Source organism: Hypomesus transpacificus, unplaced genomic scaffold, assembly GCF_021917145.1.
Source record: "Hypomesus transpacificus isolate Combined female unplaced genomic scaffold, fHypTra1 scaffold_62, whole genome shotgun sequence".
In the NCBI taxonomy this organism is placed as follows: Eukaryota; Metazoa; Chordata; class Actinopteri; order Osmeriformes; family Osmeridae; genus Hypomesus; species Hypomesus transpacificus.
In genome coordinates, this window is record NW_025814035.1 from 546,012 (window position 1) to 561,373 (window position 15,362).

Consider the following 15,362-nt stretch of genomic DNA (forward strand, 5'->3'; position numbering starts at 1 on the left):
TACTTATGCTAGATACAGGATACGTTGGCATTGCTAATAACTGTTAGCGACAAAATCATACTACAGCTTGCGGTTGTGATGAGCATACAGTCGGAACAGCAGCTCTTTTCAGCAACAGCGGCTTAGCAAATCCTGCTTTTTATTGTCCAAGGTTTTCAAAACTGTCTTTGGTAAATGGTTTAAGCAAATGAATTATTTAGTGTCGAACTTCACAGGGATCTTCTCATAGACAAACATCAGCCATGCCTGTCGCGTGTTTTGGTTCCTTGGGAAGACTATGAAAAGTGTCAGTATTCCCTGTATAGCCTGGAACACTGCATTTAGGACCGTATTCCATTTGAAATATCCTTGAAAAACGTCCAAACCTTCTTTTTTGTAATTCCCGTGGAAGTACACACAGCAGTGCGCGGCAAAATCTTTCTCGATATGTTTTCATTTGCGTTTAAATAATAAAAAAACATGATTTTGTTTTGCCTCCATGAGAAAACAACAAAAACAATTTATATGGAACAGCTATTGTCACGGGAGAGACAAAGAGCCTGTGCTCAATGATGAACGATCATTTTGGTGGACTACCAACACCGAGGGCATGCAGGTCTGTCTCTTTGATCAGATCAATTCTGTCTATTGTTGGCATTGTCATGCAGTCAAGACAAGTAGCTAGCTACATACACCACTCGGTGTTGTTCAACCTGTCAGTGTTAACTATATTTATATCTTCCGTCAAAACCACATATTCTGCATCATATGGAACAACTGCGGTCCTGCGGGTACATAATTACGTATTGGTTCGAAAGCATATGCCACAGGATGAACATGGATAGGTATGATGGGTCGATTTTCTTCAATTTTTTTATGCAGTTTGGCGGGTTGAAGTTGTGCTCAACCATTCTCGTGACTAGGGCTGTCCCCACTCAGTCGACTAGTCGGTTTTCTGGTCGATATGCTCTTGGTCGACTAAGATTTTTTTCAGTCGAGCTGCTTTATGGCAGTGTGAGATCTGATTCCCGCTTGTCCTCATTACTGAATTAACGAAATGTTCTACAGAAATTGTAGATTATATTATTTAAGACAAATAAAGCAACTCTGAAAATGTATAATTTAGAAGTAAGGGTGTTACTGTTTTCCCTTTCGTTAATCTGCGCTTTGTTTTGGTTTGGTATTTTGCACACGGCACGAGCACAATTGCAGAACTACAAACTCTGCCATAGCCTACTTTGTCGGTGTTATTAGTCAAAATGGCAAAGACATCTGTGGTATGGCAGTATTTCATTAAAGTACATTTACAAAGTACCGGGTGACTCGAAAAACGTTGAATGCAAACTCTGCCAACAACGGTTTATTTTTCATAGTTCGACGTCGAATATGATGTAGCCTTCCACCTGAAAACGTACGTTAGCCTAGCCCTACTTCGCTCATGCTAACGCGCTGGGCTGAAAAATGAATATGCCTATTTTGAGAATCACATGCAAATCGAATGACATTATCTTCTCCGGCAAAGACAACAAAACATTTCTCTGTTGCACCGTTCCCTACTCAGCTTCTACGTAAGTTCGCATGCTACAAGTTCAGGCAGTGATAAGCATGCTCTGATGATTTGCATGTTAAACAAATAATATTTTTAATTTGTAGTACATTGTAAGAGACACTAAATACCATCGGCATTCGGTTACAACAGGACTGGTGATACAAGTCTTATTATTAGTAGGCTATTAGCGGCTGAATCTGCAATGTCCAGCAGCCATTGAGTCAGATCGCAAAAAAAATAAAACCTTTCATATTTCTATTAGTCGATTTTCAGACGTTTTAGTCGAGTCTGGGTTGACCAAAGAACATTTTAGTCGGGGACAGCCCTACTCGTGATGTCAGATGTATACGTCATTTTAACATGGCGGCGCCCAGTTCTTTTTAAGTACATAATTTACACACTAGAGATTTCGATTATTTATAGAATATGGCATACAGTTGTATGTTGTTTTTTTATGTCATGAAATGTATATACTATTATAATATCACTGTGTCTAATCGCAGTGCAGTTCCACTTTAGGATAATGTAATTAATAGTGGGGTTATTCTTATTATTTGCTACAGAATGCTTAGCCTATATTTCAAGATCAAATTATGCAGCGTACACATGCTTTAGATTGGCCTATCTTAATCGATAGGCTAGGCTACTGACCATTTACAATAAGTTGTTACGTCAATTATTAATTGGCAGCGTTTATGCCACTTAGAACATACCTTGAGTGGAAGGGGTGTATAAGTAGTCTAACCTTATAGCTTAAAGGGAAATGGAACGAATATGTGCAATATTTCATTAGCTATTAGACAGTAGACTATTACATTAGCCTGCTCCGAAATGTAGTGAACTTTGTCTCTGCTGGGGGGGGGGGTTGTTGTTTGGACAGACCTTCCCCCACTGCAAAAAACACTGCATTACATCTTACTTTGCACTTAACAATACAACATGTAGTTCATTGTTATCCCTGATAACTAAAACCCATTCCTCTAAACCCAGGAGACATAAGCACTGCAATGGTAAATTCAAGGCTTTACATTTGATGAAAACTATAAATGTGTTTTAAAGTCACAGACCGTTCCATCTTGTCCAGTGGACAGACAGTCATTCAATGTCATCTACAAATGGGACACCACTTTGGGACTTGTATTGGTGAGTGAAAAGGTTGTTTTGGCTTATGTCTATTTTATTATTGAATCTCAGCACTCAATTTTACAACTTGAATCTTGACTACTGTAGTGAAATGATCTTGTATGTATACAGTGTTTTAGCTTCATCCCTTGTTTCACTGTACTTCTTTGTTACTTATTGTAGGTCCCTGTGACGAAGAAAATTGGCGCATTAGAGCCTGAGAGGTGTTTGTTGAAGCAAGTGCTAAAGAGACGCCATACTTATTATTAAACTTATATTATGAAATACCTTAAGGAGCATTTCAGTTCATAATTGATATAGTAAAATCTTTTTATTTCAGGAGTCAGCAAAAGGAGCTGCAGATGACCCAAAGGACTCCTGCCAAAGAAAAAAGCCATATTAAGAAATGTGCGTGTGCAAAACACATTCCCAAATCAAATTCCTAATTTCCATACATTAATCTAAAATTATAGGTCTTCGAGGTGTTACAATATCACTACATTGTTTCCTACAGGCAAGGATAAAGACCCTTCTGTGATCAGCAGGAAAAAGGTTTGTGAGTTTTTACATGAACTAGAGTTAATCTCATAATTTCTTTGTTTAGTAAGCACAGTCCAGTAAGGACTAGTCTTGTTTCAATAGACCTTGAAGATGATCATGTTTCAATATCAAAAGCATGCATTGAACCTGTGCATTGCATGCATTGAGTCTGTGTTACGTAAGGAGTTTGAAGGCACTTTGTGTTGTTGCATTTGTTTTTTTTTACCAGGTTCGACCATCTTTACACTTCACCTGGTCCCTGTCTCCATCTGGCACAGCACTGGGTACTTTGATACAGGTCATGTAAGTAAGCCCCCCTCAAACAGCATTTTCATAAAACAGTAACTTCTATAAAATTATATCTATTGTTGCGTAAATAAACAAAGCTTTTTAATGAGCTACTATAATACAAAATTACAATTGGTGTAATAAATCCTCCACTCCCTTTCTGTGCCTAATGCATACGCTGTCCTTCACCCTGCAAGTCTAGTTGAAATTAAATGCATTTCACCGGTTTCTATGAATGCATTTAATCAAACAACAGATGTTGCCTCGTATCCACTTGTAGAAAGTCACCTTTTCCCTTTAGTGAATCAAGGCGAAGCTACTTGGTACATTCCACTCCATGAAGAGTGTGTTATCATTGGCTAGTACAGTTATACTGCAGCCATGCCATGGACAAACAACAGAGGGCAGTACAACAGTACTTATCTTAATGGCCTACTTGCGTCACAAATTTGTGTTTCATTCTTGTGTAGTGGAAATCAAATAGATGATAGATGAATTGTCTGACCTGCTGCAGGTTTAAACCCATCATCTCCCTGAGCATCTGACATGCTGTTGAATAATTGTTGTGATTCTTTTCAACCAATGGACAATGACAAATCCCCCAAAATTATTTGTCCAGCACACATTTTGAATCTACATTGAATACCAAAACATATTACAACATATTCCATTCTATAAATAAATGTTAAGTACCCCTATTCATCTATGGAGGAGTTATTTTAGTAATGAATTGTGATTTAGATTTCGAGAAATAAGAAATGTAAATCGGTTTGAAAGATTTATCGTTGAAATAATCTTGTACCAAGTTGCAACAAGGTCATCTTAAAATTCCACAAGAATATGTAAGAAAGCATTTACATAAGGAGAACCTTGCTGGGATTGAACACCATCTATGGATTATAACTTCCCATACTAACACTATTGCACCTAACAATGCCATTTGTATTTGTACAGGATCCAGAGACAACCCAATCGCTAGCGAGTGTTTTGTTTTAGGCACATGTGGTAATGAAGGCATGTAATGTGCCTATTTTTATAGGCAGGCAGATGTGGCGAATTATCATGTATTATGAATTTTGCACACAGTGGTATTTCTTTGTGTAGCCTACATAATAGGCCCTATGGATTGCAAGAACATGGATACTTTACTTAACTTTGCTTAGGAAGTTGCCCAAATAGCAGATTATTTATTGTCCGTGTGTAAGGATAAATATTGAGGAAATTATGTTGCAACTTAACAATTATACATCACTACAGAGTATTAAAACATGTATTTAATGTCTGGTATCATCGACTGAATCTTTTGTTCGTTCAATAAACAAAAGAATAACACTGCATGTGTTTTGACTGAGTTGTCTACTCAACAGTTCTGAGCCTCTTTGGGTGGCGGAGGAGGAGTTCTCTGTATCTGGACGTAAACAGTGTAGGCACCAGATAGAGAATTTCCCATGGCTGTTGGCTGCTGTGCCTGTTTCTGCTTTGGGAGACTCCAGGTGAGCATGGCACATGACTGGCTTATCAATTTTTTTTGTGAATTCATGTGTTGTTTTTTTGTGAGATGTTCCCTTGCAAATTGTAGTAATCCACTGAAGGTTTTTCTTTTCTGCTTGTGTGCATTCTGTTTTAGAACATTTTGAGGGAAAATGTTTAAGCTAGCCGCAAAAAGAGATTTGATTGACCACCAAGTCATAAAGAAATATAGCTGCAAGCAGCAATGAGGGGGGCCAAGCAGGATAAATGACAAAAAAACAGGGTTCCGAGTAGACGTAGCAAGTTTGGTGTGAATCCATAAACGATTTGCTGAGCTACGACCCAGCTTCCTGTTTGGCGGCACTGCTGCCAATTTTGATTGGCTGTACCGGACATACGGTTTCGAAAATCTAAAAACTGTGAACATTTGTGAGGGTTGGTCTGAAGATGACCTGTGCCAAATCTTTGTTTATTGCAGGGCCCCCTAGAGGTCACAATTTTTGGGGAACGTCTTTAGAACGGGGTCCCAATTCCATATACATTTACATTTATGCATTTAGCAGACGCTTTTATCCAAAGCGACTTCCAAGAGAGAGCTTTACAAAAGAGCATAGGTCACTGATCATAACAACGAGGTAGTCCCAAACATTGCAAGCACCCAAAACATGAAGCATACATTGTGAAAAAACTAAACAAGTGCCAAAAGGGAAGACCCATAAAAGCATGCAGTTATACAAGTTACAAATTAAAACAACATGAACCACAAAAAAGTGCAGGACTGTACCTGTAGAAGAACAAGCAATAGTAAAATATTTCACAGCGAGTACAAGACTTACCTTCGTTATAACTAACCTACAAGAGCAACAAGTCACTCAATAAGAGTCATTGTGATCCTGGAGGAAACTAACAACAGGTCCAGCCAAGCATTCCTAAGTGCCGTTGTACTCCCGGAACAAGTGCGTCTTGAGCCTTTTCTTGAAGGTGGGGAGAAAGTCAGTGTCCCTGATGGAGGTGGGGAGCTGGTTCCACCATTTGGGGGCCAGGCAGGAGAAGAGCTTGTGTTGGGACCTGGCAGTCTTGAGCGGTGGGACCACCAGGCGGTTGTCTGAGGAAGACCGTAGGTGACGGGTGTAAGGTTGCAGGAGAGACTTGATGTAGTCGGGTGCTGTCCCGTTCACTGCTCGGAAGGTCAGTATCAGGGTCTTGAATCTGATACGGGCGTTGATGGGTAGCCAGTGGAGAGCGATGAGGAGCGGGGTAACATGGGAGCGTCTGGGTAAATTGTAGACCAGACGGGCCGCTGCGTTCTGAATCCTCTGAAGAGGGCGGGTTGCACATGCTGGGAGACCAGCGAGCAGCGAGTTGCAGTAGTCCAACTTGGAGAGGACTGCTCAGAAAGGTATCTCCTGATCTTCCGGATTTTGTAGAGGGTGAATCTACAAGACCGGGTGACTGCGGCAATGTGGGCCGTGAGGGAGAGCTCGTCATCCATGGTAACCCCAAGGTTCCTGGCAGAGGATGAAGGGGTCACCGTTGCAGATCCCAGGGTGATTGACAGATCATGGGAGATGGAGGGTTTAGCCGGGATGATGAGAAGTTCTGTTTTGGCGAGGTTCAGCTGGAGGTGGTGCTCGGTCATCCAGGCGGAGATGTCTGTGAGGCAGGCCTCAATCCTAGCTGAGATCCCCGGATCAGTCGGGGGGAACGATATATATACCAAGGATGCGGTCAATTCAGAAAAGATCTGCTGAGAAACTACCTTGCTTCCTTTTTGGAGGCTTCTTTGCCGACTTTGATTGGCTGTACCCTACAAACGAGCTAATTAGGTTCTTCGAACACCCCTGTTGTTTAAGTTGTCTGGGATAATTGCACGTTCATACGTTGGTTTAAAAGGGGGTATGTATCGATAGTAGAAACCTTGACCAGCAACACTGCTATTGGTTGCTCCATGGCAAAAAGAGTGCCCAGTTTTTTATGCAACAGAGCCAAAGATTAAGAGCTTGCTCAAAGATTATTCAGAATTTGAAGATTCAATCAGAACGCCAGGGAGAACCTCAAAGTCTGCAAATCCAGGAGAGAGGGCTGGCAAAAGGTAGCAGACAAATTAAATGTGTAGTAGTGGCCACATGATGTTTTATCGCTTATTACAGTAGACTAGGCCTAGACTATATGTTTTTGTATTTTAATATTTTGCACACAGTGCATCTGGAAAGTATTCAAGCGCTTCACTTTTATGTTACAGCCTTATTCCAAAATTGATTCAATTACTTCTTTGCCCTATACACACAATACCCCATAATGACAAAGTGAAAAAAGTTTGCTTCATACTTTTGATAGATCTGCAAAAATTAAGAATGAAAACAACATGTACATAAGTATTCACACCCTTTACTCAATACTTTTGTTGAAGCACCTTTGGCAGCATGTACAGCCTCCAGTCTCTTTGAGTATGACGCTACAAGCTTGCATCAGGTTGGATGGGGAGCGTGGCTGCACAGCCATTTTCAGATCTTTCCAGACATGTTCAATCGGGTGTCTGGCTGGGCCACTCAAGGACACTCAAGGACATTCACAGAGTTGTCCCGAAGCCACACCTTTGTTATCTTGGCTGTGTGCTTAGGGTCGTTGCCCAGTCTGAGGTCCAGAGTGCTCTGGAGCAGGTTTTCATCAAGGATGTCTCTGTACATTGCTGTATTCATCTTTCCCTCAATCCTGACTTGTCTCCCAGTTCCTGCCACTGAAAAACATCCCCACAGCATGATGCTGCCACCACTATGCTGCGTAGCAATGGTATTGGCCAGGTGATTGGCCTGGTTTCCTCCAGACATGACCCTTGGCATTCAGGCCAAAGAGTACAATCTTTGTTTCATCAGAGCAGGGAATTTTGTTTCTCATGGTCTGAGTCCTTCAGGTGCCTTTTTGCAAACTCCAGACGGGCTGTCATGTGCCTTTTACTGAGGAGTGTCATTCCTCTGGCCACACTACCATACAGGCCCGATTGGTGGAGTGCTGCATAGGCCTGTTGCGATAAGTCAATATATTGTTGACTTATCGCATCCATTCTAAAATCCTTTAAAAATAGTTATTATACGGCTCTTCATAATGTTCCAAAAAAGTTCTGTTTATTTGTATGGGCCATATGTAGGTTAAATGTCTGCGTTTGCAGGTCTGTAATTTCTTGATATGCATCGCTGCGAAAAGTTTATGACCGCTGTCATTGGCAACGGGTTTTAGCTTCTAATTCACATCTTTCATATTATTACGCAAGTAGTCCGGTCATTTAACATAACGGAAAGTCATTGAAACTTTAAGTCAGAAGGTGGGTTGCTACGCACAAAGTTTTACCAATTGAAAAACGGCTTAGTTTTTTTTTTTACACAAAGCTCAAAAAATATGTTGCGCTCAAATAAAGGCAAAAGAAAAACAACAAAAAAATGGATTGCGCGCTACGCGTGCTTGCATTAACTATTGATCTTCCGAACTAGCATCACATCTAACTCACAATGTGCATGCATTAGCCGGGCAGGGCAGCTGTGGCGGTTCTGGTGGGCGGGTCTGGATCAAAGTCCAGGGCCTATTTTTACTCCCACATATACATAAACCTAGCCTGGCTGCCAGCCCAACTTCTCCCCGCCCAAAAAAAAATTGGGTCGGAAAGTTGGGTCTGGAGGGTCTCGTATTGGGGACCAACTACAGAAAAACAGAATCTGGGCGAACCAATTGAATTGCCGGGTGGGCTTTATAGGATGATGGACAGATGATCAACAGTAACGTAATCACCCACGACACAAAAGAGCGCTTAAGTTGAATTCGTTTTGAACAAACATGGCTACCGCTGGAGATCTGGGATGTTATGATTCTGCCATCGAGTCTGTTTTAGAAGACATCGACAGCGCATTAATTTTGAAAGAGGAACAGAGAGACGCAATCAAGGCATTTGTCAATGGAAAATATGTTTTTGCCGTCCTTCCTAGGGGATTCGGTAAAAGTTTAATTTATCAGCTGGCCCCGATGGAGTTGTAATCCTAAACGGAGAACTTGTTCGTATATGCATTGCCCTTTATTGTTTCGCTCAAAAAGGTTGACCGTGTGAGCAAGTACTCTCCCTACCCTTAAATTAATTTTACAACACTGGAAAAAATCGTTTGTATTCATTCTTCAAGCATACTTCAAGTCTGCTTGTAGTTTAGTTCTGTTGACAACAACTATGCGGTGCTTAACATACGTCACATACTCTGTTGCTCTGATTGGTTGTAGATCTATCCAATTGAGCGAAGAGGCATTTGTTTTCCAGGCTCGTTTGAAACACGCCCTGTAGTCAAAGCCCAACGGAGAGTTCTCAGACTTATATTCTGACTAGAATTATGAGTATGACAACGTCAGGCTAACATAAACCACCTCCGTGGATGCGGGGGTCGCGAGTCACTGGCACCATTATTTTAGGGGTCGTGGGCTGAAATGTTTGAGAACCCCTGCTTTAGGTGGCACTGTTATCTCCTCTGGATATAGTTTTTTGTGATGTTAACATTCATTTGCTGAATGTTTTCTGGTCAAATTTGAATAGCTCTTGGCTAGTAGTGTGCATTGAATATGTGATGTAATGTTGAATGAACACACCTTTTGTATTGCTTGAGGGAAGCTGAGGTGCAAAGAAAGAGAAAATAAGATGGCAATTAGTTGTTTCATTGTCTTCTGCAGGAGCAAATAAATCTAAAAACCCACCCATGAGTTGTGCCTGTTCATGCCCTGAACACATCCGTTACAATGGCATAGCGCTGTGTATTAGGGCCTACATCTTTTTTTCAATCAAAAATGTGCTGCGCTGGTTAGGGGGTACTTGGCTGAAAAAATATTTCACATGGGGTACATCACTGAAAAAAGAACCACTGGTATATGGAAATGAGTGCAATTTTTTGTGCTGCGATATATGGCAACTGATCATTTTTATAATAACAAATAATGATTATATACATTTTTACATAAGAACGAATGTCACCAACATTTTAGTCGATCCCGCTGCCTCAGTCACCTTGTCTGCTTTCTGTGTCTAATGCGTAGGCGGGACTAGCGTCTCCACACACACAGAGCGGACACCGACAGGTGAAGAGAAGAACTCACTGTGTTATAAAGTGTTCTGTTTCGTGACATCTACAGCTAGTTAGGAAGAACAAGCAAAAATTGACTTGGTTTCAAAGCCACAATCTTCAGGTCCGGTGTGGGAACATTTGTTGTCAACTTTGTTTAAAACAAGTGGAAACGAAAAGAGGCAACTAACCCAACATCTCCCCTAGCAATACATAACTGTCTATCCCACCCAGTTTTTCAACCTGTGAAAAACAACTGCAGCTGGAGCTGGAAAGGGGTCTTCCATACAGTTCTGTTACAGATGCCTTTTCCCGACAGTGCAAATATAAACGTGACAGGGCGAAATGGCGCACACTCATGGATAGCGTAACTCGCTATATAGCCAAAGAGATGCAGCCATTAAACACGGTAAAAAAAACAGCATTTACAAATATGCTGCAAACTTTTGACAAACACAGGGCTGCCAACTCTCACGCATTGGCCCTGAGACATGCATTTCAACCATTTCACACGCTCTCACGCCACACCTTGTATATCTCAAGCTGAAAAGGCAACACGAACCAAGTAGCCCTGTTAACAGACGCGCGAACAGCCATGAAAACTCGCCGGGGGGCGGGGGGGGGGGGGCGGTTATTATGTAATCAGTGGCATAAGATGGACTGAAAATTAAAATTGACGTGTGTGCAATAATATCGTTTATCGCAATTAATTTTGGTGCAATTTATTGCACAAGAAAAAGTAGTTATCGTGACAGCCCTAGTGCTGCAGAGATGGTTGTCCTTCTGGAAGGTTCTCTTCACAAAGCAACGCTGGAGCTCTGTCAGAATGTACTTGGTCACCTCCCTGACTAAGGCCCTTCTCCGCCGATCTCTCAGTTTGGCCGGGTGGCCAACTTTGGTAAAAGTCCTGGTGGTTCCAAACTTCTTCCATTTACGAATGATGGAGTCCACTGTGTTCATTGGGACCTTCAATGCTGCAGACATCTTTCTGTACCCTTCCCCAGATATTGGCCTTGTCTTGGATGTCTACAGACAATTCCTTGGACTTCATGGCTTGGTCAACTGTGGGACCTTATATAGACTGCCTGTGCCTTTCCAAATCATGTCCTTCAACTGAATTTACCACAGGTGGACTCCTAGTTGTAGAAACATTTCAAGGATGATCAGTAGAAAAAAGTTAAAAAAAAAGTGAATAATTATGTACATGCGATAATTGGTGGCCAAGCAGCGAAGCTGCGGAGCCACTTAAGTGTTTCTACCTTTTCTTATTAGGATTCCTCCGTCATGAGGAAACCTATTGTTATTGTTAGTTGTATTATTATTTTTATTCTTGTGCAATTTGAGTAATTGGCAGCCTCTAGAACCGTATGGTAAAAAGTTGTGAAATTTGGCACACTCATTAAGGACAGACCCTTCTTTATTTACACCAAGTTTCATGTCTCCCAGTGGAGCACTGTAGCGCCACCAATGGGTCAAAGTTGGACTTGAGACATGTAACCTTTGAACCGTATGACCGATTTTCAAAAATGAGTTACCGTTGGATTCCCTGGATCAAGACAAGTTCAACACACCCTATGGCAGGGGTGTCGAGCTCCGGTCCTCGAGGGCCGCTGTCCTGCATGTTTTAGATGTTTCCCTGATCCAGCTCACCTGATTCAAATGAATGGTCGTTATAACAACCCTTTTAATTGAATCAGGTGTGTTGGAGCAGGGAAACATCTAAAACATGCAGGACAGCGGCCCTCGAGGACCGGAGTTCGACACCCCTGCCCTATGGTGTCAATTTCCGGTTTTATAGATTTTCTGCCATTAAACATTTAAAAACTCGCTCCTCCTTAAATTTTTGTTCAATCTTCCCCATAATTGGCAAATATCATCGTCAGAGCAACCCTCACTCAAATTATCAAAAGATTTTGGATTTTAAAAACCGTTTGTCCGCAAAAAAGCAACCAGTTGGGTCATCTCAGCAACTCTTTAAGAAATCAACACCAAACTCGGTATCTCGACTCGGAAGCCTCTTGTGAGGATGTCCAAACAATTTTGTGTCATGTGACCACTGGGAGTGGCCGCAGGAAGAAATGCGTTTTGGCTAATTGTTGATTAGTTTGCCTTTTATTAAGTGATTCCTTTGTCTCACAATATCTTGGAAGGTCCTGTGTGTGACACATGATAAGGTGTTTTACCGGCCGATTTGATGCGGCCGCCGTTTTGAATTCATGAAAAAAAACTCCTCTTACAAATGTTGTCCAATCTTCACCAAATTTGGCAGAGATTATCTTCAGACCAAACCTCACAAAAGTTGTCTCGTTTTTTTAGATTTTCTAAACCATTCGTCCGGTACAGCCAAATGTGCAGCTAAGCCGCCAAACAGGAAGTTGGGTTCAACAAATCTTTGATGTATTCACACCAAACTTGCTGCGTGCCCTTTGAACCCTCTTCTGAGGATGTCTAAATTGTTTTCTGGGTCATTTGAATGCTTTGCTACCTCATTGCTGCTTGCAGCTATATTTCTTTATAGATTTGCAAAAAAATATATTCACGTTATCATTTTGTGTGTAGAAATTTGAGGATAAAAAAAAAAATGTGGATTTTGGACAGCTGTAACAGAACAACTTAGAAAAAGTGACGCGCTGTGAATTCTTTCCGGATGCACTATTAATATTTATTGTTGCAAACTGTGCATCCAAGCAACTTTACATGGTCCACTGTAGTCCTTGGGTCCCAAACAAGCTCCTGCCATATTTCAACTTCATACAATGCTTGTTCTGGAGATTAATCTAGCCACAGACACAGACAGGCTGACAAACACACAGATTCCTGGAATTATACTGTAGATAGATGTGGTTTGTTCAACATGTTTGTGTAATGCAATGTTCTTTCCATAGACACTGGTTGAATGCCGCTGGTTGGAGGAACAGCCAGTTCCCCCTTAGAAGCTTCTCACCTTTCTCAATTTCTACAACACATTCTGGCTTTGGCCATTTTGGTAAGTTTTGTGTGCATTCTATATTACGAATTGGCTTAGTTAGCTGAAATTCATAGAATTCTAATCAAATTAAACACCCCAAGCAGCAAATATAATTCAGTAGTGGATGGCAGTAGTGGAAGTATTGAAATGAGTGAAATTGTTTTTCAATTTAAAAGCCAATTCATAAAGGTAAGGCTTAGTCACCCTCAGCCCTGGGTAACTATCTATATTGAGTGTTAACTGGACAAGCAAAATATAAAGCAAAGTGGGTTTCAGACCACTGGTACATCGCTTCAGTTTTGTTTTAGTTCAGTTATTGTGCTACCGTAAAAAAAAAACAGGTTAAATGGGTAGTTTACTAATGTTTGGAAATATAATTTAAGATTTTGCTAATATGATTTAGTATAAAAAAATGAAAGGCTGTAATTAAGCTTGTCAACGTGTATCCTGTTGTGTATGAAAACACATAACACTGAATTGATTATCTAACATGTCTAAATGTATTCATTTTACACTTGCTAGCAATCAAGACTATCCAGGTTAAAGAGACATGATAAAATTGAGTCAATATAGCGTTATGTGTTGGGAAAGCTCCAATGAGTGCAAGAGATTACTTGCATAATTCATGCAAGGGTCTGATTTATTCAGATTCCACTTGCATTCTGAGTGATCACCTAGTACCAGCTTGTTACAAGGTGATTTAAATGACAAATCATTCAAGTCTATTTGTATTTTTTTCTTCTGGAATCCAGATCACACACAACTCCTTAATATTTATTTGGTGTCTGTTATGTTATTCATGACAAATACAATTAATAAATAAGACGATTATAGTTCGAGGACCACATCAATTACTCACAACCAGTAGTGTGAAATGTAATGTATTCAAACCAAGGATATTTTTCTCTCTTCATATTGTTTGTTTTTTGTGTAGAAATGGCTTACTTAGCACCTGCATATTGTGCTACATGTAACATGTTTGCAAATACCAAAGCAAGTCAGATGGCTGAGCGGTTAGGGAATCGGGCTATTAATCAGAAGGTTTCCGGTAGGGCTGGGCGGTATGACGGTATATATCGTGCAACGGTAGAAATGTATCTACCGGGAGAGATTTGGCTATACTGTTTCAACCACGGTATACTTTTCAGTGTTTCCCACACATAGACTAATTTGTGGCGGTGCTCCACAGAATCAACACCGGCCGCCACATATTGCGTTTCGTATACACTATTTAGGTTAAAACACAGCAAATTCTTTCAGCTGCATTTCCTTTCCCTGCTCTCCCTCCATCTCTCTGTCACTTATGCGTCTTTCCCACATACATACAGTCACAACATCAGCACACGTTGGCAACATTGCATACATACGCTGTTCTAGTAAGACAGACCGCTATATCAGCAAGCATTCAGCGTTAGTGCCGTAGCTAAAGATCTAGGAAAGTTTAGGCTACTTTTCGCCAGGTACTTATGAACATGTCTTAATCGAAGGTTCCCCTTCGTTCTTTTGGTGAGAAGTCTCAGGAGATAGCTACTTACCTGGCGTCATGGAGCCGACCAGTTAAATAGTTATTTAGCACTAGCGTTTCTACCTGCATATGCCGAAGTTTGTGGTTGATTTTGTGAAGGAGTGAATCATTTTGGATTAATATTTAATATAATAACAGGACTCTAGAGTGCGACCAATGTCTAAATTTGAACGGGTGCGACTGAAAATGTTCCTAGGTCGCACCGGCAGTGTTTCCCACAGATTAGAAAACTAGTTGTGGCGGGGAGGGGGGTGGGGGTTGTCAGACCGGGGGGGGAGTCGTAATTATTCCTTCGTTAATAATTCGTTACACAGTTAATTTGTTAATAATTTGTTACATTAAATATTTATCCAAAATGATTCACACCTTCACAAAATTAACAACAACTAACATATCATTTCTGCATTATGCATGTAGCCACGCTAGTGCTAAACAACTATTTAACTGGTCGGCTCCAGGACGCCGGGTAAGTAGCTATCTCCTGAGACTTCTCACCAAAAGAACGAAGGGGAACCTTCGAGTAGCGAAAAGTAGCCTCAACTTTCCTTGACTTTTAGCTACAGCACTAATGCTGAAAGCTCGCTGATATAGCTGTCGGTCTTACCAGAACGGCGTATGTATGCATTGTTGCTAACGTGTGCTGATGTTGTGACTGTGTGCATATGTGAGAAACACGCATGAGTGACAGAGAGACGGAGGGAGAGCAGGGGAAAGGAAATGCAGCTGAACGAATACGCTGCGTGTTTTAACCTAAATATCGATAATAAAAATGTTTCACGAAACGCAATATGTGGCGGCCGGTGTTGATTCTGTGGCGCACCGCCACAAATTAGTCTA

The 15,362-nt window shown here is 41.1% G+C and overlaps 1 protein-coding gene across 3 annotated transcripts in view; it reads left to right on the forward strand.

Moving 5' to 3' along the window:
- scaf11 (SR-related CTD-associated factor 11) overlaps positions 1–15,362 on the forward strand; it is a 49,593-nt gene that overhangs the window by 15,653 nt on the left and 18,578 nt on the right. The window contains exons 4-10 of one of the 3 annotated variants that reach the window (XM_047017707.1): positions 2,588–2,671; positions 2,834–2,886; positions 2,991–3,058; positions 3,165–3,202; positions 3,420–3,493; positions 4,846–4,971; positions 12,918–13,018. In XM_047017707.1, coding sequence (XP_046873663.1) covers positions 2,588–2,671; positions 2,834–2,886; positions 2,991–3,058; positions 3,165–3,202; positions 3,420–3,493; positions 4,846–4,971; positions 12,918–13,018 — 544 coding nt within the window. Of the gene's footprint in view, positions 1–2,587; positions 2,672–2,833; positions 3,059–3,164; positions 3,203–3,419; positions 3,494–4,845; positions 4,972–12,917; positions 13,019–15,362 lie in introns of all 3 variants that reach the window. The other 2 variants (XM_047017708.1, XM_047017709.1) reach the window with 2 other exon arrangements.